At 34.6% G+C, this 26,294-nt stretch overlaps 1 protein-coding gene across 1 annotated transcript in view; it reads right to left on the bottom strand.

Moving 5' to 3' along the window:
- Window positions 1-12,741, bottom strand: part of Rps6ka6 (ribosomal protein S6 kinase A6) — a 102,702-nt gene extending 89,961 nt beyond the window's left edge. Inside the window, exon 1 of the mRNA XM_051190672.1 lies at window positions 12,601-12,741. Within this exon, the coding sequence (XP_051046629.1) occupies window positions 12,601-12,711 (111 nt within the window). The 5' untranslated portion in view covers window positions 12,712-12,741. The remainder of the gene's footprint in view (window positions 1-12,600) is intronic.
- Window positions 12,742-26,294: the final 13,553 nt, after the last annotated feature.

Here is a 26,294-nt window from a genome sequence, read left to right as displayed (position 1 = left end):
TCCTTTTTAGCAAAAGCCTGTTCTGTCACCTGATTTTTCCTTCCTACTAACATACTGAGTCATTGTCCTTCCAGAGTTTCTATGCAACACGAACAACATACTCCCTGCAATTGTGCAGAGCACCTGAAAATTGAAGGCTGGAGTGATTGCTTTGATATGTTATTTCCTAGAGATATCCACTCCACCTTAAAGATCTTTGATAGACATTATATATATTAAATTGCATATTTTATTTGGATGTGGCCCCATATTCTTTCAATTGCTTTATTAAGTAGTAGAGAAATCACTTACCATCCTAAACATATTTCACCGGCTTTCATTTAATATATTTCACAAGAGAAATGAGTCTAAATTCTCTTAGATTTATTTTCTTTGAACTGAAAGAAATGTGGTTTAAAATATATGGGAAAATATCTTTGAAATACAATATTCATATATAATATTTGTGTAAACACAACTAATAGCAATACTAGGAATATGTTCTCTAAAAATGCAAGATAATACTGTTTCTTCTGCACCAATTTTTATAGTTTCTTATGACCATTCTGGTTTGCTATGGACTTTTTGATTGTCACATAATTACATTGTAACATCACCACTAATTTGAGGTGGAAGTATTTCCAAAAAGTAGTAGTACTTTAAGTATCTTCAAATAGAAATGATAGCCATAAGACTAGTCTGTTTAGTAACTAGTACAATTCCCAACCAGATGGCTGCATGACATTGCTAATTATCCAATTGCTTAATCTTAATTACACCTATTTTGGAAAGCAAATGAGTAGTAGAAAAGGTACAATTATTTATTAACACATTTACACACACAACACACTGTATACACATATGTATTTATATACATATATATATATGCATACATGTGTATATTACTTATGTTGCATATACCCCCCCCAAATTTAAGGAGCCCCATTGTTTATCTTCACTGGAGCAAAGAAATGAGAATTAAATACATGACTTAATTTAATAGAGAGAACATATCAAACTGTAATAATTAGCTGAATGCCTCCATAGTACTCCACGTCCCTCAACTTCGCTTCCTTCTTTCCAAACCACCTCCCACTTCTGGCTTGCCACTGTCCTCTCACCTCATCTTGATTTAGGTTCCTTATGTCTTTTCATATTCCTCCTGACATACTTGTTCCCTGTTGCTGCTTGAGAATTACCCCCTTTCTATTCCTTGCATTCTCTCTTTACTACTTCATTGTATCCTTTATCCTTACCAGACTCAGATCCCAACTCTATGTCTCTTTCTGTTGCCCTTTATTAGCTTGTCCATTGTCCTTGTTCCCTGTCCCTCCTCCGATTTAAGAACCATCTATCAATAATTATCACCAAATAAACTGACACTATCACATATACATTTCAACCTGCTTTTCTGGGTGTCTTTTTTTTTAATTTCTGAAGTTAAACTTATTCCAGAATAGACACTCTAGTTTACTGTACTTGTGATATTCAAGCTACTTATCTCTCATGTCCTTTGGCCCATCAGGCCTTTGACTGAGTTCCTATTCTAACTTTCTTAAGTAGTAAACATATTCTCTGTTATTCTTCTTAAAATATCCTTATTAAATGGAGATTCTCGTATGAATGTGCTTAATAAAATGTATAGTGTATTCAGAACATATATGATAAATAATGTTCATAAAATTTCTAGGAAAACATTTCTTTGTTGAGCAAGAGCATAATTTCAGTACAAGAACCGTGGTTGTGAGTGTAAATATGATAAGATCTTGATTTCAATTAACAAATGATTCATATAATTTCCACTTACATGTCATAATTTTCCTATTCTACTAATGTCCTACAATAAGAATTTCTATAATGTGCTTAGAACAGGACTGTGAAATCTAAATATTCTTCTGTAATTATTGAAGAATGAGAACTAGCTAAGGTACAGAAAGTATAGCAATCATCTGTATTCATAAACATACATAAAAATTGAGGATACATTCAGACAAACCTCTGAAAGTATGGTGGCTAATATATTATCTCTGGTAAATCACTTAGAGTGGCATCACTAAGCACCAGGAGCCTATAACCCTTAATACAACACATTTATGGTGTAAAAATTAAGCCTATTATCAGCAAATAAGCAGGGGTCTTCAGAGTATTAGGCCACATAAGCTCACCCCTGACTACCATCTGTTATAGGCAGTCGACAGGCTCATCCATTTACTCACCCACATTTTTCCTTCCTAAATACCAAGTCTCTCTCATTCTTATTCAGGCAGATTCGAGCGCTTTGCTATTTTATAAACCATACACGAATGGCTAGATAGGTGAGGGAGCCTTCAAAATGTATCTGTTCAGTGTTTGTATTCATGTTAACATCTCAAATAATGATACTTATCAGTCCTAATTGTCTTCCTCTAATATGGCTATTTACTCAGACCTGAATTACTGTCATACATTTATTTAGTGTGTTGTATAGAAAGGGAACAGTGCACTATTGATCTCAATTTGATTAGAACCAACACTCAAGCACTTACTAGAGGCATGAGACTCTGTTTAGATTAGATGATCTCCATCTAGCATAGAAGCTAATATGCCTCCAATTTTAAAAGCAGATTACTTTTGTTCTTCTGATTGAATTTCTAAAATAATCTGTATTTTTACTTCAATGTATAATAGGTAAAGTAGAATTAGGTCTATTATACACGGTGCATCTTCTTAACTTGAATAAGTATCTTGCTTTACGAATATCCATTCATCATGATAAATAATGCTGTCTTATTTCCCGAGATAAAAATTGAAATGCCAGATAATATTTAATCAAACTGACTTTATAACCATTATAGAAATGGACTGTGTATCATCACCAATATAGACTCTGGCAAGTTTTCTTTTTTCAATATTGGTATGAATATTTATTTCTGGATAAACTATTCATGATTGTTTCTTGCTTTAGTCTGCCCAAGAACTAAAAAAAATGGACAAGTATAGTTTACACAAAGAATATAAAATAAAAGTTATTCCATATTTCTGGTACTTTCCTACATTTATCCCAAGTTATGAAATTAGGCCAAAAATGCATTGCTGCAAAGAGCTTGGCATGATCCAAATTGATCACACCAAAATTGACAACTCCAAATCCTGTATTTATCTTCCCTGCTCTGAATTTTACCTCTCAGAATCTTCAGATTGCTTTAGTTCCTATGCCATATTTGTGATGAGGGGATGTGATGGAACTATTATTTCCAAAGGCTGACAGAGTATATTAAGGAAAGTCCTTAGCAATATTTGGCTATAAACTGATGTCAGCATTATTAGTCTATAAAAGAAATTGATCCAGAATCATCTGTTCTTCCCATAGAAGCCACAAGTCAAAAGAAGATATGTTTGTTAAATCTTATACTGTATCCGTTTACTTTCCTTTCTTGCCATTTATCTTTATTGATCAGCCTAAGACCTAATGCACAGGAAATTCCTAGCACTCATGTGTGTACAAGACCTTGTATTGTTCATATCTATTCTGTGGGGGGAAAGTATAGGGTATCAGCCTGGGTATGCAGTGCAGTATTCTTAGAATCTAACATGCTCAGAGCCTAGGATGTGGGGAAGAGAGAGATGGAGCAAGAAAGAAAAAGGCAGAGGAAGAATATGAAGAAGGGAAGGAAGGAAGAGAGGGAGGGGCTGTGAAAAAGCCTTGCAAGGAATATCGGATGACAAAAATTCAAGGAAGTATTCAGCCATTAATTATTAAATTTTCTGTTTTAATGGATTATTATCCTAATTGACATTCATTGTCACTTTGAACATCTAATAATATAATAGGGAATTTAATCATAAATGCTAAAATATGAAATATATAATTTCTAAGTAGATGAAGTCGAAAGTCTGCTCTATGGCTATATCAAGTGAGATAAAAGCTATCTTTGGCAACTCTTCCTTAAGTATTGATATTTGATAACATTTTACATATATGCATTAATCCTATGCATTCCACTAGTATTTCCTGAGCAAGCACTATCCCTTATCGCCTATCTTGATCAAAGATCCATTAGGCCCTTTGCACTCCTTCTTATTACTTAATCTATTTTGCCAGACATTGCTGTCAGCAAAGCAACAGGACCAAGGAATACATGTTGATAAATAATCTAAGACCTAGAAGTTGATAATCCTAGATGAGAATCTGGATCAACAACAGGAGAAAAAAAATCCCCTAAAAACTAAGATCTGAAGAAACCATTACCTGTACTTAGCAGCTATGCATTGATATCACTTGTTACAAATGTACCATATTAATATAAATATTCACTGAAATACAGAACCAATATACCTGTCAATTAATGAATGCATAAAATATACTATCCATATTCAATGGAGTGTTATTCAGTCATAAAAAGTGAAACTATGCCAGTTGCAAGGACCTTTTTCACAAAAAAAGCCATGTCAGATAAGGAACATGTTGTCTGTTATATGCACACACACACACACACACACACACACACACGACATGAAAGTAGAAAGGAGCCATCCTAGGAGCACCTAACAGGAGGAAGAATGAAGAAAGCAACAGGGAGGAAGGGAGGAATAAAAGGAAATGACAGAGGGAAGATAGCTATTTTGTATTTTTTCTCATATGAAGATTCTCAATTCATATATGCATATATGGCTATATACATCCACATAGATATTTAGTGAATGTAGAAAGAAAACTATTCATGGGAAAAAGGAAACCAGGGAGAGGGGAGAAGGGGAAAATGGGAAGATAATGATCAAATTTGGGCAAAAACAATGTCATATATACATATATATATATATATATATATATGAGAAAGAATGCCATAATGGAACTCACTAATTGTATATAAAATCATAAAACATAAAATAAAAAGAGAACATTATGTGGAGGATATATATTATTGATGATAACCATTATGTATAATCCCAAAACTGTTCAAAAATAAAAACACTTACAACAAAAAGAAACAAATTGGTGGGAGAGAAATAAAGGAATATATGTGCCATAATTCTTTAATAAAGTTTATAATGAAAATATGTGTAAAGGAGGTTACAAATACAGAAAGAACCAGGAGTAGTAGGGCACTCCCATTATCACAGTACTTGGAAGGCAAAGATAAAAGTATCAGGAGTTCAATGGCCAGCATCATCTATATAAGTGAATTCAAGGCAAGCCTTGGCTACATGAGACTCTGTCACAGATACACACACATATACATACATACATACATACATACATACATACATACATACATACATGAAGGTAGATGAAGGTGGGTAAAAGCGATGTAAATCTGTGATCATAACATTTGGGAGGCTGACAGGAGGCTTGTGAATTGAAAGCCAGCTTAGGTTACAAAGTGAGACTTTCTCTCAAAAATAAAACAGCATGTTCTTGCTGCTCTATTTGTAATTTCTAGGAAATACACACAACCTAAATGTCTTTTGACTTGAATGGGTAATTAAAATGAAGTGCATATACATGGTGGAATGCTATTTAGTTGTACAGAAAAATAAAATCATGAACTTTGCAGGGTAAATGGAAATAACTAGAAATTGTCATACTGTGTGAGGTAACCTAGACCCAGAAAAACTAAAATCACATGTTCTCTGTCATTAGAGGCCTCTACTCCAAATCTTCAGATATTAGTACATAGCCACCCTGTGCATAAGTAAGAACTCATCTCAAAATATAAAATAAAACAAAACATGTAGCAACAGCATAGTAATCCATTTCAAACTGTAGCTGCAAGACTAAAAACAGTTTATATTTTATTGTATATATTTTATCTTAGTGTCTAGCTCAGTAAATCCTTCATCTTCATGCTAACTTTCTGACCCATCCTGTCTTTAATGATGACTCTCCAAAAATCTCCCAAACATGGGCATTATTTTCCTTTCTGTCTGTCCCCCCTCACACACACACACACACACACACACACACACACACACACACACACACACACACTTTCTTTGTATTGTACCATGTGTTATCTACCCCTACAACTTCCACTGTCTCATTTTCTAACAATGATCCTTGTCAGTACTCCCAGTAAGGCTACTGTTTTCTGAATGTCTGCTAAGCATCAAAGAAATGTCTCATTCACCTTAATTCAATGTGTCACAAAGTAAGTTAACCCATTTCACCATTACTAGGATTTTACTATTGACCTTTTGTGCTCGATTCTGATAATGCCATCATCTTTATAATGGTCCTTTGCACTAGAAATGTTGTTGTCATTAATTCCTCCATCTTTCTCAACTTTCACATATATTTTTCAAATTGTCAGTTCTGTGCAAATGAAGCCAAATTATCTGTAGTTTTTTGTTTTGTTTTAATTCAGTTGATCTTCAATATTTCAATAACAAAACCCAAATTCTTTAAATGGTCTATTAGGCTTAGTATATAACTTTATCCTCAGTTTTCAGTGTTTTAAACTCAATATTTTTTATCCATATCACCATTTTTCTACATTCTCAGAATTTGTTCAGTTAATTCTTTCTCATATATGGGTGCCTGTTCTTATTCTTTTCCTTTGAATAACTTTTACTTTGAATATATTTCCTAGCTATTTCCTTTTATCTAGATTAGCTAAGCACTTGGAAGGTACCCTGTGTTTTACATTTGTACCACTTATCAACAATGACTAACACAAATAACTCACATTAGAACTTGACTTCAAGTTGCAGCAATCATATAATCAGTGTTTAGCACCAACAAGTAACACCATTCCCAACTACTTTGAGAAAGAAACAGTACCTGCCTTGCTGTATTATATATCTTCAGCATTTTTATTGGTCTCTAACCCATAGAAAATTTTTATTTCAATTAGAAACATTTTGTTTTAATTATTAATCCCAGTTCCCTCTCCCTCCCATCCTCCCATGCTCCCTACCGCCCACTCATCCCAACCCTATCAACTCCCTAGAGAGAGTGAGACCTTACATGGGGGGATCATCAAAGTCTATCACATTAGTTGGGGCAAGACCTAGGCCCTCCACCCTATATCTAGGCTGAGAGGGTACCCTGCACAGGGAATGGGCTCCAAAAGCCCATTCATGCACTAGGGATAAATACTGGTTCCACTGCCAGAGGCCTCATAGACTGCCCAACCCCCGCCCCCAACTGACACCCATGTTCAAGGGGCTGGGTTCAGTCCAATGCTGGTTCCTTGGGTGTCAGACTGGGGTCCATGAGCTCTCACTTGCTCAGATCAGCTATTTCTGTGGGTTTCCCAGGCATGGTCTTGACCCCTTTGCTCATCACTCCTTCCTCTCTACAACTGGATTCTAGCTGTGGATCTCTGCTTACACGGCTTATGCTTCCAACAGCTACTTGATGAAGGTTCTATGATAGCATTTAAGGTAGTCATCAATCTCACTATAGGGGAAGGGTATTTAAGGAAGCCTCTCCACTATTGCTTAGATTCTTAGTTGGGGTCATCCTTGTAGGTCTCTGGACATTTCTCTAGTGCCAGATTTCTCTTTAAACCTATAATGGCTCCCGTTACTAAGGTTACTCTTTTCTTGCTCTCCTCTATATTTCCCCCGACTCAATCTTCCTGATCCTTCAAGTTCTCCTCCTCACTCCTCTTTTCCCTTCCTCTTTCTTCTACCTCCCCCACACCCTGTGTTCCCAATTTGTTCATGGAATCTAAAATGGCTGAAATACACTTAAGAAATTGCTCAACATCCTTAGCCATCAAGAAAATTCAAATAAAAACAACTCTTACACCTGTCAGAATGGCTAAGTTTATGAATGGGAAGTTTATGATGGAGAGATGTGGACAAAGGGGAAACTCCTCTATTTTTGGTGGGAGTACAAACTCATATACCACTTTGGAAATCAGTATGGTGGTTTCTCAGGAAAATGGGAATCAGTCTAACCACAAGATCCAGCAATTCCACTCTTAGGCATATACCCACAAGATGCCCATTCACACAAGGATATTTGCTCAGCTATGTTCATAGCACCATTATTTGTAATAGCCAGAACCTGGAAGCAACTTATATGCTCCTCAGCTGAATGGATGGAGAAAGTGTGATACATTTACACAATGGAGTACTCCTCAGTAGAACGAACACCAAAACAAAACAATGAAATCTTGAAATTTACAGGCAAATGGATGCAACAAGAAGAAATTATCCTGAGTGAAGTAGCCCAGTCATAAAAAAGACACACATAGTATGTACTCACTCATATATGGTTTTGAGACATAGAGCAAAGGATCACAAGCCTACAATCCACACCACCAAAGAAACTAGAATACAAGGGTGATGCTAAGAGAGACATACATGGTCCCTGAGAGAAGGGGAAAGGGACAAGAGCTCCATAGGATATATTAGTGGCTATTGACAAAAAGGGAAATTCACAAGTGAGTTTAATTTCTTGACTGTTTGATCTCTATTCTTCTTTGAATTGCTGCCAGCTTATTCATTCATTATTTCTCACCCAGACTATTTTGAACGCTTCCATGTGGACCTCTTGACTTTCTTTCTTGACCTAAGTTTTGAATCTAGCTTCCAGTTTTGCGAACATCTTTCTCTTTTAATCTCTCTGGTTTCTCAAAGATGTCTTATTTCTGCAGATTCGTTACAAAGGAAACTAAGATATTTCCTAACTTGCATAAGTTTATTATCACATATAGATGAGAGACTCATTCATGTATTAGTAATACTCAAAGAAAACAGACTATATGTTGTCAGTATGGAGAATGAATTATTCTTGGCAGGATATAGGAATATCAAAGAAGGTATTTTAGAATTGAAAGTTTAGATTGCGTTTTGAAATAAGGGTAAGATAACTTTCCTAATACTTACATTCTGTTGGATATAGATGGTCATGTTACCGCCTAGCTTTAAAAAAATAAACAAAATTTCACACTCAAGAGCAAGTCTAAATTCAGAAGCATACAAGTTCTTATAGAAACTGGTCTCTGAATCCCATTCTAGCATCATCTTTTGGTAATATTCTTTGTTGTTTTGTATTATTCCAACAATACCCTCATTCCTGTATTTTATTCTTTCATTCTATATCCACTCTTAATAACTCCTATGTTTCTGTAGTAGGCTATTTCAACTTGCATTCCTTTTTAAGTCTTCATATTTGACAAACTAGGTAGAATTATCTGCCTTTTTGTTCCTTTTGTTTTACATATTTTTTCCCTAACACTTTAGTCTGTATGTATATATTTATTGTGGAATCATTTGACTATTATTTAACTTCCCAAGTGAAGTATAAGCTATAAAATCACAAGGCTCAGGGCTGAAGTGATGGATTGACAATTAAGAACATTTGTTGCTCCTACAGGGGACCCAAGTTTGCTTTGCAATACCCACAGAGTGATGCACAGTCTTTTATAATTTCTGTTTCAGGAGATCTGAAGTCCTTTACTGGATACCACAGACACCAGAAACAGATTAGGTGAATATATATACATGCAGGCAGACACTCATGCACATAAAAATAAATCTAAAATAATTACAACCTGTGTCTACCCTTTGTTGTCATTACATGTGTCTATCCATGCATCATGATGAAATATACTAGTTCCTCTCCAAATAACTTTAATCAAATCAAATCGAAGAGTATTCTTTTTATCATGCATGTACTTTTATTGATTACAAGTCTATACCCATGTTTATTTTCTTTACTACCTTATAAATGAAAATATTGATGTAATTACATGTATCATGGACGATATTTTTGGATTTTCATATTTTGTCTATAACCATGCAAAGTTAAACCCAAAATTTTAAAATATTTTCCCAATGCAAATGAGCCAAATCAGATTTCAAATTAAACTGTCATAAAACAATAAATTTATTTTAAAATGGTAGCATCTGTTAATTAATAATTCTTTTGATGAAACTCCCCAATACCCCCTTTCTCATAGGCAAGTAGCACAATGATGTAGCTTCTGAGATACTTGTATGTAACATATTCTGTTTGACTTTGGTCTCTTGTTAGCTTTCATTTTTTCAATTTCTAGACTTATTTAAGTAATTATATGTACTATGTAGAGCACTTTTTAGAAGTACAAAAGATAATGCCTACCATTACTTTGAGGGGGATGAATTTGGTGATGAAGGGTATTTTATAAATGCTTAGTTATTCCAATCAATATCCATTTTGTTATTGGTTTGTCTGCTCACATGTGGCCATATGGTCTGTTTCTTGTGGCTTAAATACACCTTCTATTTTAAAATTCAAAGGTCACTGACTCTGTAACTTCTGCCGTCATCACATTATCAGGGTCAATTTGCCTTCTTGGATTTGTGATTTTCTAAGTAATGATAAAAAATTAATTATGTTTCAATTTCTATTGCTTTAAACCACTTTTACCTATGAAAGAATACTGTTGCTTTGTTTCTGTTCATAGTTTCAATTAACTGATGATGGAATAAAATGCATGCTTGTACTGTGGAAGGGGCCATATAATTATTCAACCACCCCTGTTTGTGGCTGCTTATTAGTATGCTCCCCATTGTTTGTCTGGCTTCTACCTGAAATGCTAATTTTAGAGTCCCATTTTCATTATCGAAACCTGTACAAAAATTTTTAACAGTGAATAGGAGGCATCTTGAATCTGTCATGTTTCCCTCTTTCTTAATAAGTTCATAACAAAATTTTAAATTCATAGTTATTTTCAAACAATATATTTCTTTTTAAATATCAATGAATCTCTCATTTCATTAGTTATCACTAGTTTCAGTTAAGATTCAGACCACATAAACCACAGGAGAAGATTTAAGCAGTTTTCTGAATAAATGTTGCATTTGTAAATATTTAGCACTAACATTTTTGCAGTTTTCAAGCAAAACTCACAGTTTGCGTAAAATATACAGGTACTATAATTGAGGTCAAAGAGGTCATCTTTTTGTTTGAATCATGTAGATAATTGCTTCAATTCTCCACTTCACTTTGTGTGAAGTAAGTAATTGAGTGAAATTTCAACTGAACATTTTACTGAAAAAAAGTCAAAAATGAATGTTGATTATCTTTAAGCCCAAACAAGTAGCTAATTGCCTGAAATTACCAGTTGCTTGGTCATGCAACCTTGGTACATTTAGACATATCTATGATGAAATTGGAGAAAGAAAAATAAACATCACTTCAGCATGCCTACCACAGCTTTCAATCATGTGCACTCAGTGAGTTAATAGCACACTAAAAATGGCCACTTTTCTCCAATTTCTGTTTTTTTCTCTTAAAATAAATGCTTAAAGAATTTATGCCTATATAGAGTAAGAAATTAGAACAGATTAACAGCCTAATTTACTTCAACCAATTGTCATAAACATCTGCTTTGCATGCAGAGAAAGTTTATGTAGGTAGAAATCTGAGTAAGAACGAAAACAATCTGACAAAACAGAAAGGTGATGATTAACTAGAAATATTTTCACATATTGTTATTTTGCTAGAACACAGCCTTGGAAGTTAGGATAAACAAATGAAAAATGTGTAGGCACACTGGAAACCAGGGGGTGGGAGGAGGTTGGTGTTAAATATTTACAAATGTAAAAGAGGTCTGGGAAATCTTAAAGTCTATGAAGCTGTTTAAAAACACCCAAGGGCAAATGCTATCAAAATTATAATGAGAAACAAAATGGATGTTTAGGAATCCAATTTTTTCCCCTTGAACTGGTGAATGAACTTTATTTCACAAAAGGCTTTCTAAAAATCTATTAATAGACTGTCCAATTTGCTATATGACCAATCTGTACTAAAATCATTTCATAAGGTAGCTTTTTGCTTTATTCTGACAAACCTCAAAGGGGAAATTTTTCATATATATTTCAAATAATGCTAACTGTTTAGTATTTTGAAGTGAGAACTATGCTATGGCAAAACAAAATTCTAACTGTATTAGTCATCTCAGGGCTGATTTGTATGGAAATGTTTATGGGGTGTACAATCTATTCCTTCTACCCTTACATAGTATCTCTCCAACTATTTGAAGATACATAATTAAGCTAACCCTTCTGGTCTTTTAGTTTTCTTTTAGAAGGACATTTTTTTTAAAAAAGTGTTCTAAGAATTTGAAAGGAATTATTTTGTCTTGCTTTTCCTGCACCTTGCCCAAATACACCATGTCTTACATCTATAGATCATAGATGTTGAAATTGAACACATTACTTCCTATTAAAGTCACAATAAAAACTTAAACAGAGAGAAGTATGTCGAGGTTACATCCCGGCCCCTCCATTAACTGTTTGGAACATAGGACACTATGACATGTTTGACCTATAGTTCTCATGGGGTCTATACAATTATATGCTATATTTATACATACCCAGTTCAGGACTATCTTGTACTCGTTTCTGTAATCTGGTATTCCTCTGGATTTGAGTTTTCCTTTAATAGACTTTGTCATGTTTATTTTTACCCACATCAGCTTGTCAAAGTTGTTTGGAATCCCAATCTTAACCCATTTCCCCAACCCCCAACTCTGAAAATGCAGAACTGACTGAACGTGTATAAATTCTTTAGAAAAATTCACAAACATCATACTGCTCTTTGCACACAGTAATGACACTCAGAAATTCTACATTCTCCACTCTTCTGCCATTCATTCGTACCCTAACAAAACTCAATACTATATTTCTAGATATTCTTACCTTATTCTTGGAACGCTGATGACATTTAAACAATGGAAGGCAACAACACAGGCTTAGGTTAGAGTTGACCCTATGACCAGATGTTCGACGTCGTGTCCTTCTAGAATTCATCCTGCCTCAAAGTTGGTCTGACTGTAAATGTGCAGTACAATCTGGAAAAAAAATATGACTTGGGGTAAAACAGTGAAATATCTGGGAAACATAACAAGCAGTTCGATACATGAGGAAGTAAAGGGCACAGGGTGGAAAAAGTTCTCAAAATTTGAAATCTCGCCTTAACCTGTGCTCTTTGGGGATTCTGTGGTATATTTTCTAAAAATAAAGCAACTCATAAGTTACTTCTTTTTGGGAAAAAAAAGGACAAAATGAAGAAGAAACAGTAAATGGGAGTCTAACCCTTAAAAAACCTAGCATTCACTTGTCTGTCAGACTCAGAAAAAAAGAAAATAGCCCATATTATTCCCTCTTCCTCTATTTTCTCCTGGGACATCCATTTACCCTTTCTTATTTAAATTCCTGTCATTCCCATCTCAGAACTTTCTTTATCCCTGGGCAGTTCCTGTCATAAATATACCCTTCCATATCAGCTCAGACCTTCTTGGCCACCAGCCAGTTGGCTGCTTTCCCTTTACCAATAACTAGATTTTCCCTAATTATATAGCATTTAAATGCTACAAATAGCAATATGAGTGATCAATTTGAATGATGAACACAACTGACAACATCTAGTATATCATTAGCATTAAATGTATATTGTCTTAATAAGCCAGTCTGTTATTTTGTCAACATACAAAAGTATTAAAGACATGGATAGATTGAAATATTACCCAATTTAAACCATACTTGGAATATGACATCATGATGCATGCCTTAAGTCTAACACTCAGAAGGCTGAAGCAGGAGGATCACAAGTTTGAGTTCAACCTAGTCTACATAATAAAATGTCTCAAAGAATTTAAGGGCTAGGGATATATATTAAAGGGAGACTATTTGTCTAGGTTGCACAAGGTCCTGTATTTGATCCTCAGGACCACAAAAAAGAAAAAAAAAGAAAAACAAAAGATATTTGATACTTTAGTTCTGCAGTAGAGATGTAGGTAAATTAAATGGCAATTTAGAACAATAGGACAGTGCATATGGTACAGACGATAAGCAGAGTTTGAGAATAAAATGTTTTACTTCATCTTCCACTGTGTTTATTTCTTTTTTCTTTGCTTTTTAATCTTTAGATAGGGTTTCACCATGTAGTTCAAGCTGGCCTCAAAGTCTCAGCAAGCATCCTGTAAGCCTGTGAAATGATGACTACCACACCCAAATTAAGTAACACCAAATTTATATTTTTATTTATAATTTATACTCCGATGTTACATTTTTTAAAAAAAGCATTCAAGGCAGCTGACATTGAGCTAGAGATCACTATAATCAGCCATATATTAAATATTTCATTAAAATATTTGAAAGAGGATGACTATATATTTTTACTATTTATATATTCATCTAAATGACTCCAAATAACAAAACTAATCATGACTTTTATTACTTTTAAGGAATTGTTGATGATGCAAGGGTTTGTGAAAAAAACTTCTGAGATGTCACTCTTTCATTGCAAGGACAGTACAGATGACAAAACATTCACCTCCATCAACCTAATGTTTGTCTATCTCCCTCCTTCACAAATATCTCCAATAATTTAATGTAATAGAAAAATAGAGGCCTTCCCAATAAAGATAAATCCTGTTACCACTATAAGATGATGTCCTTTCACTCTCATCCTTCAAAGTTACTCTCGGAGCACATTTCTTTACATTAGCTGATAAAACCATTTACCAAAGTCACTAACTTTGTGGTTGCTGTTTACTCTGATCTAACTTAATAGTTAGCTATAAGTTTCAGGGATTATAGGAATTTGAAAAATGGAAAAGTACAATTCTATAAACAAAGGTGATTGCATTCAAAGATGAAAAATCAAGAAGAAAAATGTGTTTGATATTTGTATACATATTATGTCATAAAAGCCTTAAAATTTTAGAAAGCAGGCATCACTCCTACTTTTCAAATAAAAACCTAAATACAAAGAACTTAAGTGTCCACAAATAGATATTTTCTAAGTCCAATGGTTTCATCTCTCTCAGTTCTCCCACTGTGTTAAAGGAGAAACAAAATTAAGATGGGAGCACGAAAACAGAAATTATTTTCCAATAAGGCAACTATCCATTGTTTTTTCCAAAAATAGTCTACTTTTCTTTAAGAAGAAAATGAAATTCCCTTTAGTTATATACTTGAGCTGCACTAAAATAACTTATTTTCATAAATTTACGATGAATTGTCCTATTTTTCATTCATAAATAAAAGCCAGACACAAAGGATGAAGACTTAAACAGTAGTTTTCAATCTTCCTAATGCAGCAACCCTTTAATATAGTTCCTCATTTTGTAGTGAACCCACAACTATAAAATATTGTTGCTGCTTCATAACTTTAATTTTGCTACTGTAACAAAGCATAATGTAAATATCTAATATATAGGATATTTGATATGTGATCTCCATAGTGGTCATGAATCACAAGTTGAAAACCAATTGCTTCAAACCATTTATTTGAAGCATTAGATATCAGCATTAAAAGTCCTGAATTTATCTTGTTTGAATGTAATTTAGTCATTTATACTGCTATATGAATTTTAGGCATTCATTCCAAAAATGAAATGAAAGAAAAACATTGTCAGGGTAAATTACAAATTAGTAAACATGAGCTGTCATAGTTGAGCATTAATTTAACATCAACTAAAGGTCTTTATTGGCTGTATTCATTGGTGGACATCTTGATAAATTTGGTGAATAGCTAGAATATTTTACATCTAGTGTATGCACATAATAGTTAATTTCAATCTTTAACAACCTGGAGTGCTAAGTCTGTCCAGCCTTGAAAATACATATAATCTAAAACCACTCCCTTTTATTATTTTCCTTCCATGGTCAAATTTCTCAGACAGTTTCCTTAAGCATAGCTTTTTAAATTGTTTTTTCATTGATTGAACTATTGAGATCTGATCCTAGGGGCCTCACTCATGCAAGTGACTTTCCAATGATCTATATCCCTATGGCAACATACTCTTTCTGAGCAACCTCTTTCTACATAAACCTCTTCACCATTTAGTTCCTCTTGCCCAGGAAATTTCACTTTCAGAGTTTGCCAGTGATTTTTTTTGTTAGTAAGTGTACATTATCAAGGATTTAGGATTTTAGACTTAACATTCTTTCCCTTATAATATATGATTTTGATCTTTGTCTTTCAGATAAGACTATATAACATACCCAGTTGGTTCTACAGTGCAATAAAAATTTTCTAATGTTTAGACAATTCATACTTTTGAAGCCCAGTCAAGTGAAAATGAGAACAGAAACTACCTGTTTCAGCTTTTTGGTCAACCTAGATGTTATTATCCATTGTTTAAATTATTCTTTTTAAAAATTTCATTGTTTTTATTCATTCAGCCTGAATATGATGAAATGCAAGCCATATATCAATCTAAATATCTACTTCTCTAGCTGTACAATACTGTGAAATATTGTGATATTAAATGATGTCGGAGAAGAAAATAGTATTAGTTTGATGCAAATTCTTGGTCCCTAATCTCAATTTGATTTCAATGTTACCTAGTAACATTTCTTCCTTCCTCTCCTTATACAATCTATTTTAAGCCTCCTCTACTTGCTTGTTATCACAACCCATCTGTTTTTTCATTTAACTTATTCACCTCATACTGTGTAGTTCTCGTAAAAGAACCCCTCAAATTTTCTGTCATGTCACCTGAATCATACTTGCTCATCAATTTCCTCATCCTTACCTCTTTTCTGCAGGATGCAATGGAAGAAATGACCCACCTCTGGTATAAAGAGTTGTTAATGCACATATTCTCTTAATCTTGATATCTCAGAGTTATCACTTGAGAATTGCCACTTGAGATGTTTCCAGCTTACTCCAAGTGCTCTCTTTTGATCATTTGATCACTTTGTTTATGTTTCCAGTCTTTTATCTTTATCCTTGCCCTCTCTAATACTTCTTCCAACTGTAATGGAAAATGCTGTTTTATGTTAAAAAAAATAAATAAAATGGCTTCCTTTGATTTGCACCAGCAAACAGCCAAATTTGTTTAAAGTGGTCTTTTTTTAATTCTCATTTCACTGTACATCAGTCCAAGTAACTCTTAAATTTTCTATAATTTTATTTGCATCTCATTGATTCTTGAAGTTACTAAAGTCAAAGATGGCTATATGGTTAATATATTCAATGCGCATACTTATCTCCATTACTTTCTGAAATACCCCTTTTCATTTCTTTGATTCCTATGGCATTACCATGTGTTTTCTCCTATCTCTATTTCTTGATTCTTCTGTCTTTGTTTTTTTTATTTTGTTTTTGGTTGGAGGGGCTCAATTTCATTGCTCATCCATAGTATTTTTCCTTAGCTCTCAAGAGCTCTCATTTTACACTTTATTCTGCATGTAATTTCATTCTTATATGCTAAAGCATTATAATTTCATCTCCAAACCAGATCCTTTCTAAATAAATAAATCTCATTTCAACATCCCCTAAGCTATTTCATTCGATACATTCCATGGGACTCAGTCAACAAATCTGAATTTCCAAAGTCAAATTGCTAAAATAAACTGTTTCTCTCTTTTGTTTCTAATTACAGTAAATGACAACACTGTGAACCTTAAAATTTTAACTCAGAATAGTACTTGTTATGCTTCAAATTATCTTTTGCTTTCATATTTAAAATATTTCATATTTAAGATATTTCTTTATTCATCTCACGCAGGTTATGCCCATAAGTTTTATGTTAGGAATCTCTCCATGGTTTTACTTTTCTGAGCTCTCATCACAACTTATTCATAGCTCTGTTTCATTTAGTAATCTATCCTTTCCATAAGACTGTAAGTAAAGTGATTCTCAACTTATCGTGGGTAATGGCCAGATAAAACCCTTGGAAGTTGAAAATGTCATAAACTGGAAATATACATAATACACCTTCCCTATCAGACACCATAGTTTAGCATAGTTCACATTGCTAACAATAATGTCTTAGCATTTCCAGAGAGTACAGACTATATAGTAGTAGTCAAAGAAAAGATCCAAGTTCAAACTGTGAAGTATCATTTCTCCAAAGTGTATCATAATACAGCTGGAAAATCTTTAGTCTGAACTGTTGAGAGCCAGGGAACATCTGTAATGAGTTGGATGTGTTTTGCTCTTGTGTCTTCACACTTTAGTATTAACACTGACACTTAAAAGTGGTTATTGAATATTTTTAAAGTATCAGATTTTATTAAAAAAAATAAGGCAAAACTATCACCACAGGAAATCATCAAAATAGTTTTAACAATAAAATAGAGAATTATTTAATATATACACACTAGAAAATTTCCCTCTCATACTCAGTATTAACCATTTTAATCGTATTTTATACCATTTTCAAACACAAGCTGTTGATGAAAGGATACATTTTAAAAGAAAGTAATGTCTCAAAATGTTATCACTACTCAAACTTTTTATAATAAAAAGTTATGACAAACATGTATTATAGCAAACTCCCCACAAATATGGTTAATTTTCTTCAAAACTTCTAAGATACTGTCTCTTTTTTTAGGTTTCATTCCTACAAGTTTCTTATTATGTTTCAAAATAGCGTTTTAAAGGGTTGTTTTGGCTAATAAAGAGAGACAATAGCAAATTATCTTAAACTGTAGTCTCTCTCTCTCTCTCTCTCTCTCTCTCTCTCTCTCTCTCTGTGTGTGTGTGTGTGTGTAAAATAAGTTAAAAGAAGATGTTGTTTGGGGCAGACTAAATTTATACTGTTTTAAAATTAGGTTGTGGAAATTTTTCTCTTCTCCAAAGACATTCATGATCACACAAAACAAGTGACCCACATCTCCATTTCCTCTACATAAACTTCATTTATTTTCTTGCAGATAACAATTATGTTATTCCTTATCATTCCCTTCTTCAGACAGAATAGGCTTAATTGTGTTATGGCCTAGTCTCCATTTTGTTTATTATTTGGGTCTGGTTTTTGCAGAGTCCCTCCAGTTTTTCCAAGCTTTAAAGCAAACAATGGCATTTGGTACTCCCACAAAGCAGAGAAGGCAAAGGATTATTTGATAATAATAAAAGACATCCAAGTGGTAAGATAAGAACTTGCATTTTAACAACGAAGTGTGAATGCTTTTGTGTTTTTTAATCCTCTATTAAGGACCACACAGAGTCAATTTCTCTTTTCCCCTTGTGATGCTTGAAAATGAGAGTGTCCATGGGTTAAAAAACACTAATGAATTACTCATAGTAGCACAAAATTTGCAGTCACTTTTTGCAGTGACCTTATCACTGTCACTCTCTTGTTCACAGTCATATTCCATGCAAAGTCATTTAAAGATTAATAATAACAAAGTATTTCTGCAAGCTGATTGATTTCTCACTGACTCACTCTCCTGGGTTGAGGTTGATATTTTTTCATCAACTTCCACCTACACCATAGAAACTAAAGAGTTTCTCTTCATTTTCACCTCCCAACACCTGACTTTTCAGGGAATCAGTTACATGCCCCCCCATACACACACCACAATGCAATTTTTTCCAACTAATTGGCATTCTATTTCATTCTTTCTTAAAACTTTTCTCTAACTTTATAGTCAGTGCCCTTAGGGGAGCACAATACCTTGGGCTTCTGTGAACCAGATACATTTATCTCTTTTTCTTGTCTATAACCCAGAAAACAAAGGAAACAGAAAGGCAGAAGGTATGGCCAGTGGTTGGTAACTCCATGTTGCACAAGCATGGACATCTTCCGTTAAAGAAAGCCAGATGAAAATAGGTACCATATACATGAAAACACTGGACTGGATTGGTGTACTCAGTTCAAAAATAAATGCAGAAAGTTGAAGTTTGTCTTTGTACTTGTGTCTTCGTTTTCTCTTCTGACTCTTGCACTAGTCTGTCACTGTTTTTATATCTTCAGCCCAGCTGCTCAGGTTCCCACTTAAACCCATTTATCTGAAACAACCAACTATAATCTGGACCTTTCTCCATGTATTTCTTGAATTATCTATAGTACCATACTCTCCCCTCATCCAATGCCTTGAAATCAGTCCTAGAAGATGACTCATATTGAGATAAGTTAATTCAATAATAAAGACCAATTGAGCATCTGCTTTCAAGAGGAGGAGGATGAAAAGAGACTTGTTCATCTTCCTAACTACAGAGTATGACATTTGAGACACTGTGTAGGGGCAATTTCTAGGGATAGATTTGAGGCCTTCTCCAATTATACTCCACAGATGGCAGCCAGAATTTCTTGAGCTTTTGATACATTCTCTCCTCATTCCTTTTTATTCATATTTATTCAATCCCATACCTTGTCAGTGACAGAAAAAAGTCTTCTATAGTTTGTGAAATATTGCCTGGGGATACCTCTTTCTTTTCCTTCACTAATAACATGATTTTCCATGTTTGGCAAGTGCTTAAGTGTCTGGACAAAGAGACCCATGTTATTAATTATGTATACATACTCAAGAGCCTCTGCATAGGCTCCTTTTCCCAAAAGAACAAGTAAGCCAGTAAAAGGATCACATTGGTTAGCACTTAGGGGCAAATGGACATTTTGGGTTCTGCGCCTCTTTCAATACCATTCTCCCAGCAATACCCAATTAGTGTGCACTGCAAGGAAAGGCCAAATGCAGCTATGCCTCTTCAGACCTCTACAAAGTCCTTGTAGAGATCCACTCACAACTACATTAATCAAATCATTAGGCTGCACTCTGCAAGTTACATACATGCTACGGATGGCACTTTAAAATGTTAATGCTATGGATAAATACAAACCCATTTGAAAACTGCTTGGATGCACAATTGAAAGCACTAAAGTTCAAAGCACATTTAATTATTTCCCATAAACACAATTCTGAAAGCTTTCTTTGTTTATTTAAAAAGGAAGAAAATCTATTTTCTCTCTGCTGTTATTAACTCAAATAATGGATGGGAATTTTTTTTTAAATTTTCTCTTTTATTACCTCACCTTGGATTTTTATAGCTCAAGATGTGGTTTATTTAGCAACAAACACAGAAATTTGAAAATGTAAAAGTCATACAAATCATCCAAACAGTGTTTTTGAAGGAAAAAAAATATTTGATAGCATTACATGCAACAATTTTTCTTTAGTGACCAGTTAAATGGGATTATTTTATACACTGTCATCCATTGGTTTTAAAATTACTTCTATTTTTATACTTGCCATGAATCACCATTAGTTCTCTATCTCCTTTTCTGTTTTTGGGTCTCTTTTCTCCCTCAGGCTCATACCTACCCATTCATTCACAGTCCACAATGATGGAAACCAAGTGATCATTTGTTGCAGTTGCTGTAGCCAGTGCTTCTGATTCTTCTGAGTCATAAGGAGGCAGCTAGAGGGCTACAACCTTTCTTGCCGATATGCCTAATTACTGACCAAACACTTCTTCAGACATTGCAATAAATAATCACACAAAGGAAGCCAAAACTATCAATTCTTTTTATGACAGACTAAGCAAGTAGGCAGGGATTATGGAGCATGCTTCTTTTGGGTTTTATTGGATATTTGGAATTAAACAATCAGTTTTTAAAAGGTAGCCAATGGTTTGTACCTGAGCTCTGCAGTGCATTTTGCAGCAACATTTCCTAGCACACAGAAAAATGGAATGATATATTGCTGCAGTAAAAATGAAAATGCTAATGCACCTATGAGTAATGTTTTTCCTCCTCTGAACAGTATACACTAACTCAGGCATTGTGGAATCATTTACTGATGCATGCTCTGATTTAACTCCAAATATCCTTTAAAATTAACAACCTATTTTACACTCCTGCAAAGATTATGGTCAGGAAAGCAAATGTTATTGTCTCCCTTGAAGAAATATTCATTCAATTGGTGTAATCTCTTAGATTTGTAATCAAAATTAGAAATATAGTATAAACTCTTATTTGACAAATAATTGACAAAACACTCTAACTCTGTGGCTCATTTTTTTATCTCAATAAGCTCTGTATGTACATAAACTCATATTTCCCCAGCTTCACTATTTGTTTAATGGATGGGATTCAAGCCTTTAGTTTAGTTGGAGACTTTGTGTATCCAGCCAGCAATAAATTGCTAGGGTTTTAGGAAGAACAGTTGTTTTGGGGGCAGATATAATTTTAATTGGTTTCTAGGTTTTTACTTACTGTTTCCATAACTGTAATTCATGGGGATAATTAAAAAGTGGACTCTGAAGTGAGACATGAAGAGACCCCAGAGGAAAAAGTGGATTGAAAATTCTGGATTGAAAACAGTGGCACCAAATTCCCTTATGAGCCCTATCTGATTTTATTCTACTTGCAAAGTAATAGAAATAACTTAGTTGTAGTGTGATTACTACAATACAACCTATACAACTGACCAAAGAAAAGAGTAGTCCACGTCTTAATTGAATACGTTTAAAAATCTAATCTGCATTATGTGACCAATAAATAGTTGTTGTCAGAAGTCTCAATTGTCAAAAAAAAAAAATAAAAAAAAAGAAAACACAAGCTCTAAACTGAATTCTCACACTGTCTTTTTGTCCTTATGGCTTTGTCTTCTCAAATTACAAATAGAGTCTATTCCCTAGAGCTGAAAAAAAAATCCAATGCTTCATACTTGTGAAGCAGTAAACACAAAAGGACCTAAGGATAAAATCCACAAACCAGAAATCTTTGTTTTCTAATGTTTCTAAAAGCTCGGTTTACTGTAACTTGATATGAAAGTATGAAGAGATAGATACAGCAGTTCATTATTCGTCACTTAAGGCAGTCACAAAAAGGACACATTTTCATTAACAGTGGGTTGAATTATTAGAAAACCTGAGCTACTTAATCCATATTCAGTGCTTGGTCTGTTCTGCTCTGCTAAGCGGATACTGTGGAGGTGAGTAGATTGCTGCTAAATAAGATTCTAGTTGAGAGCTTATTTTTTTCTGAGCCCCAACCAGGAACATAAAACAAAAGTGTACCTCATCTAACAATAGCTTTTAACAACTTTGAAACAGTAAATCATTCCCTTGTATTTTTCAAGAATATGTTACCACCTAGTATGGTAGTTTTGATGGTTAATATTGATTATTAACTCGACAGAATCTAAACTCACTTAGGAAATGAGTATTGGGGTATATTCATGAGGGATTTTTGTAGATTTCATTTATTGGTATGGGAAGACCTACACTAACTCTGAATGGCATCATTCCATGAATAAATATAAGACAGAGAGCTGAACTCAAATATTTTTCTTGGCCTGTTTCTTGACTATGGACCAAATGAGTTTAGCTATTCATTCTTCTATCACTGAGACACATCTGCCATAAGCATTATAAGTGAAATTGTGAGCCAATAGCTTTCAAGGTGTCAGAACTGTGTGCTATGCAAACTGATGATAGGGCAAGTATTGGTGCTCTTATCCACCTGTGAACACTATTAACTACAATACCCACTTACAAGATAGATATTCTCATATGTGCAATGGTTGCATGACTGTAATGGGGGTAACCTACCACTCTGTGATTAGTTTTCTGACTTGTTCCCTAGGAGAGAACCATACCTTTTACTGTACAATTAGTGCAATTCCCATGGATGGGGAAATCCCCTCAGCTGGGAAATATCTATGTTGTTTTTATTGTCATAGCAACTAACTGGCTTCTTGCTATTTATACATATACCTATAGACAAATACTGTCAGATCTAATCAGAGAAGTCTCTCTTTGCTGTCAATAACAGTTAAATAAAAGATCCAGGCATACCAAAGATGCTCAGAATAAGTGATAGTTGAGGGTCACCCCTAAAAATGTCATTTATACTATTTCCTCTAAGGCTCAGGAAACATTACAGAAAGAATGAAAACCAGGAGAAACGGAGAAAGGTTGTAAAATGCAATCCACTAGACACCACACAGCCATTGTAATCATGAACTCAGAGCAATTGAGGTTATTGGCATCTGACCAGCATGTCAACACAGTCAGACATGAATTGCTGAGGGGTTCATTGGGCCCTATCACTCCCTGATGAACTATTGGGCTCTGATAAATTGTGAAAGAGGGAAAGATTTTTTTCCTGCTGTGTACCTATAGGTGAGTTGTCCAGGCTCGAATGGATAATTCCAAATTCAAATTCATGGTCACATAAATGACAGTGGTCAAATGTAGTGTCAAAACATAAGTAAATGAATGCAGAAGAAATTAGTAGGAAAGAAAAGAAGTGGAAAGAAGAGGGAGGGGCATGAGAGAATGTGAGGAATTAGAACAATCCAAATGCATTGCATACACAAATAAAATTGGTCCAGAATAAAAATTCAAATTATTAAAAAAATGGCCTAGAGAAATGGCTCAGCAGTTAAGAACACTTCCTGCTTTTCCAGAGGTCTTGAGTTTGGTTCTTAGTACTCTTGTAGGGTGGCTCACAATTGCATGTAACTCCAGTTCCAATGGATCTGGCACCCTCTTCTGGCCTCCAAAGGCAAATGCACAGATCATACACACTCTCAAACATGCATGCAAAAAGAGATATATAGAGAGAAAGAGAAACATAAAAATAAATTTACAAGAACAAAGACTGTAACTTAAAAATAAACACATCCTTTTTAAACTAGCTGCAAAAGGTATTTTGTTACAATGGGAAATTAACATAGATTTATTGCTTTTCACTTATCCAATTCCATTTTCATATTTTTCCTCATCTCATAGTATTTCTACTTTAATATCTTCTCATTAGAGTCTCTTTGGAATTTATGTTACAAAGTCTGACAGTTTTACAATTAATCATTTCTTTTTCCAAAGAATTATTTTTCTTATTATGATTTTTTTCTAGACTATTGGCAATGGCAGTTCCATGCAGGTTGGGGGCCAGTAGCCTCAGTTGTTTTGAGTTTAGAGATTCACAAATTGGACTTGCTGGCCTTAATATAGAGAACATGTATTTCTGTGGGTAAGTAGGTGGGGATGGATAATGGAGGATTTGGGGGAGTGGTGAATTTGATCAAAATACATTTTATGAAATTCTCAAACAATTAATAAAATATTGCTTAAAAACAAACAAGAGCACTAGATCTAAGGGACCTCTGACAGTGGAACCAGAATGTATCTCTGGTGCATGAAAGGACTTCGGGAGCACATTCCCCATGGAGGGATACTCCCTTAACCTAGAGACAGGAGGGGTGGCCTAGTCCCTACTCCAAATGACTTGACAGATTTTGTTGATCCCTCCTAGAAGGCATCACCCTCCCTGTGGAGGGAGGGAGGGAATGGGACTGGAGGGGGTCTGGAAGGGAGGGAGTGATGGAGAACTGGGACCAATATGTAAAATAAGAAAAAATAATTTAAAAAAAGAAAAAAAAACAGGAGCACTAGAAAGTGCTCTCACAAATTTAATCAGCTAGATATTTAACATCTAGAAAAAAATTCTAGAAATACTGAAGCTGTGTCAAATTTACAAATGATGAAAGGATCCAATTTCAAATTAGTTGAAATGGGCACCTGTTTACTTGGTGTGGTTTCAAGAGGAATTGAGAAAGCATGCATACCACAAACTACCTCCTTCACTAATGGTTAAGATTTATTTTTTATGAACTTGTTTTTAAAAGATACTTTATTTTTAATTTTGTGGATGAGTGTTTTGTCTGCATATATGTACGTGCATCAATTCATGCCTGGTGCCTGAGAAGGTTTGAAAGGGTCATTAAATACCAAGAATTTTGAGTAACTGACAGCTGTGAGTCACGATGTGTGTGCTTGAACTGAACCTGGGTCCTCTGTAAGAGTAGAATATTGTGAAATATATGTTTAAGATGCGTTGTATTCATTTATGCTGTGGAATATTTGTTTGATGATGCAAAGATGTGTTGTACTCTTATGTTGCATTTTTTAACTCTGTAAATCTGTATTACTTTTCCTGCCTCAAACACCTGATTGGTCTAATAAATAAGCTGAACAGCCAATAGCTAGGCAGGAGAAAGGATATGTGGGGCTGGCATGCAGAAAGAATAAATGGAAGAAGAAATCTGGGAAGAAAAAGGATAGAAAAGCAAGAAAAGGAGAAGAGGAAACTGCCAGGGTTCAGCCACCCAGCCACCCAGACAGCCACAGAATAAGAATGAAAGAAAGATATATAGAATAAAGAAAGGTTAAAAAGCCTAGAGGCAAAACAGAGTTAAAGAGAAATGGGATGATTTAAGTTAGAAAAGCTGGCTGGAAAGAAGCCAAACTAAGGCCGGGCATTCATAAGTAAGAATATATCTCTGTGGTACACAAAAGGACTTTGGGAGCATATTACACATGGAGTGATACTCCTTTAATCAAGAGACAGGAAAGAAGTCCCTACTCCAAATGACTTGACAGATTTGATGACTCCTCCTGGAAGGCATCACCCTACCTGTGGAGTCGGGGGAGGGGAGGGGTGATGGGATGGGAGGGTGGTAGGGGGAAATGGGAGGGTGGGAGAGAGGGAAGGAGGTAGAGAGGGAGAGAGAGAGGGGGGACTGGGATCGATATGTAAAAAAGGGGAAAAAAGAATATATCTCTGTGTATGTAGTTGAGATCTGGGTGGCAGGACCCAACGGGGGGGGGGAACCCAACTATAGTAGCAAAGTTCTCTTAATTGATG

This window comes from Phodopus roborovskii, unplaced genomic scaffold, assembly GCF_943737965.1.
Source record: "Phodopus roborovskii unplaced genomic scaffold, PHOROB, whole genome shotgun sequence".
NCBI classification, from domain to species: Eukaryota; Metazoa; Chordata; class Mammalia; order Rodentia; family Cricetidae; genus Phodopus; species Phodopus roborovskii.
This window is presented reverse-complemented; position numbering and strand designations above follow the sequence as displayed.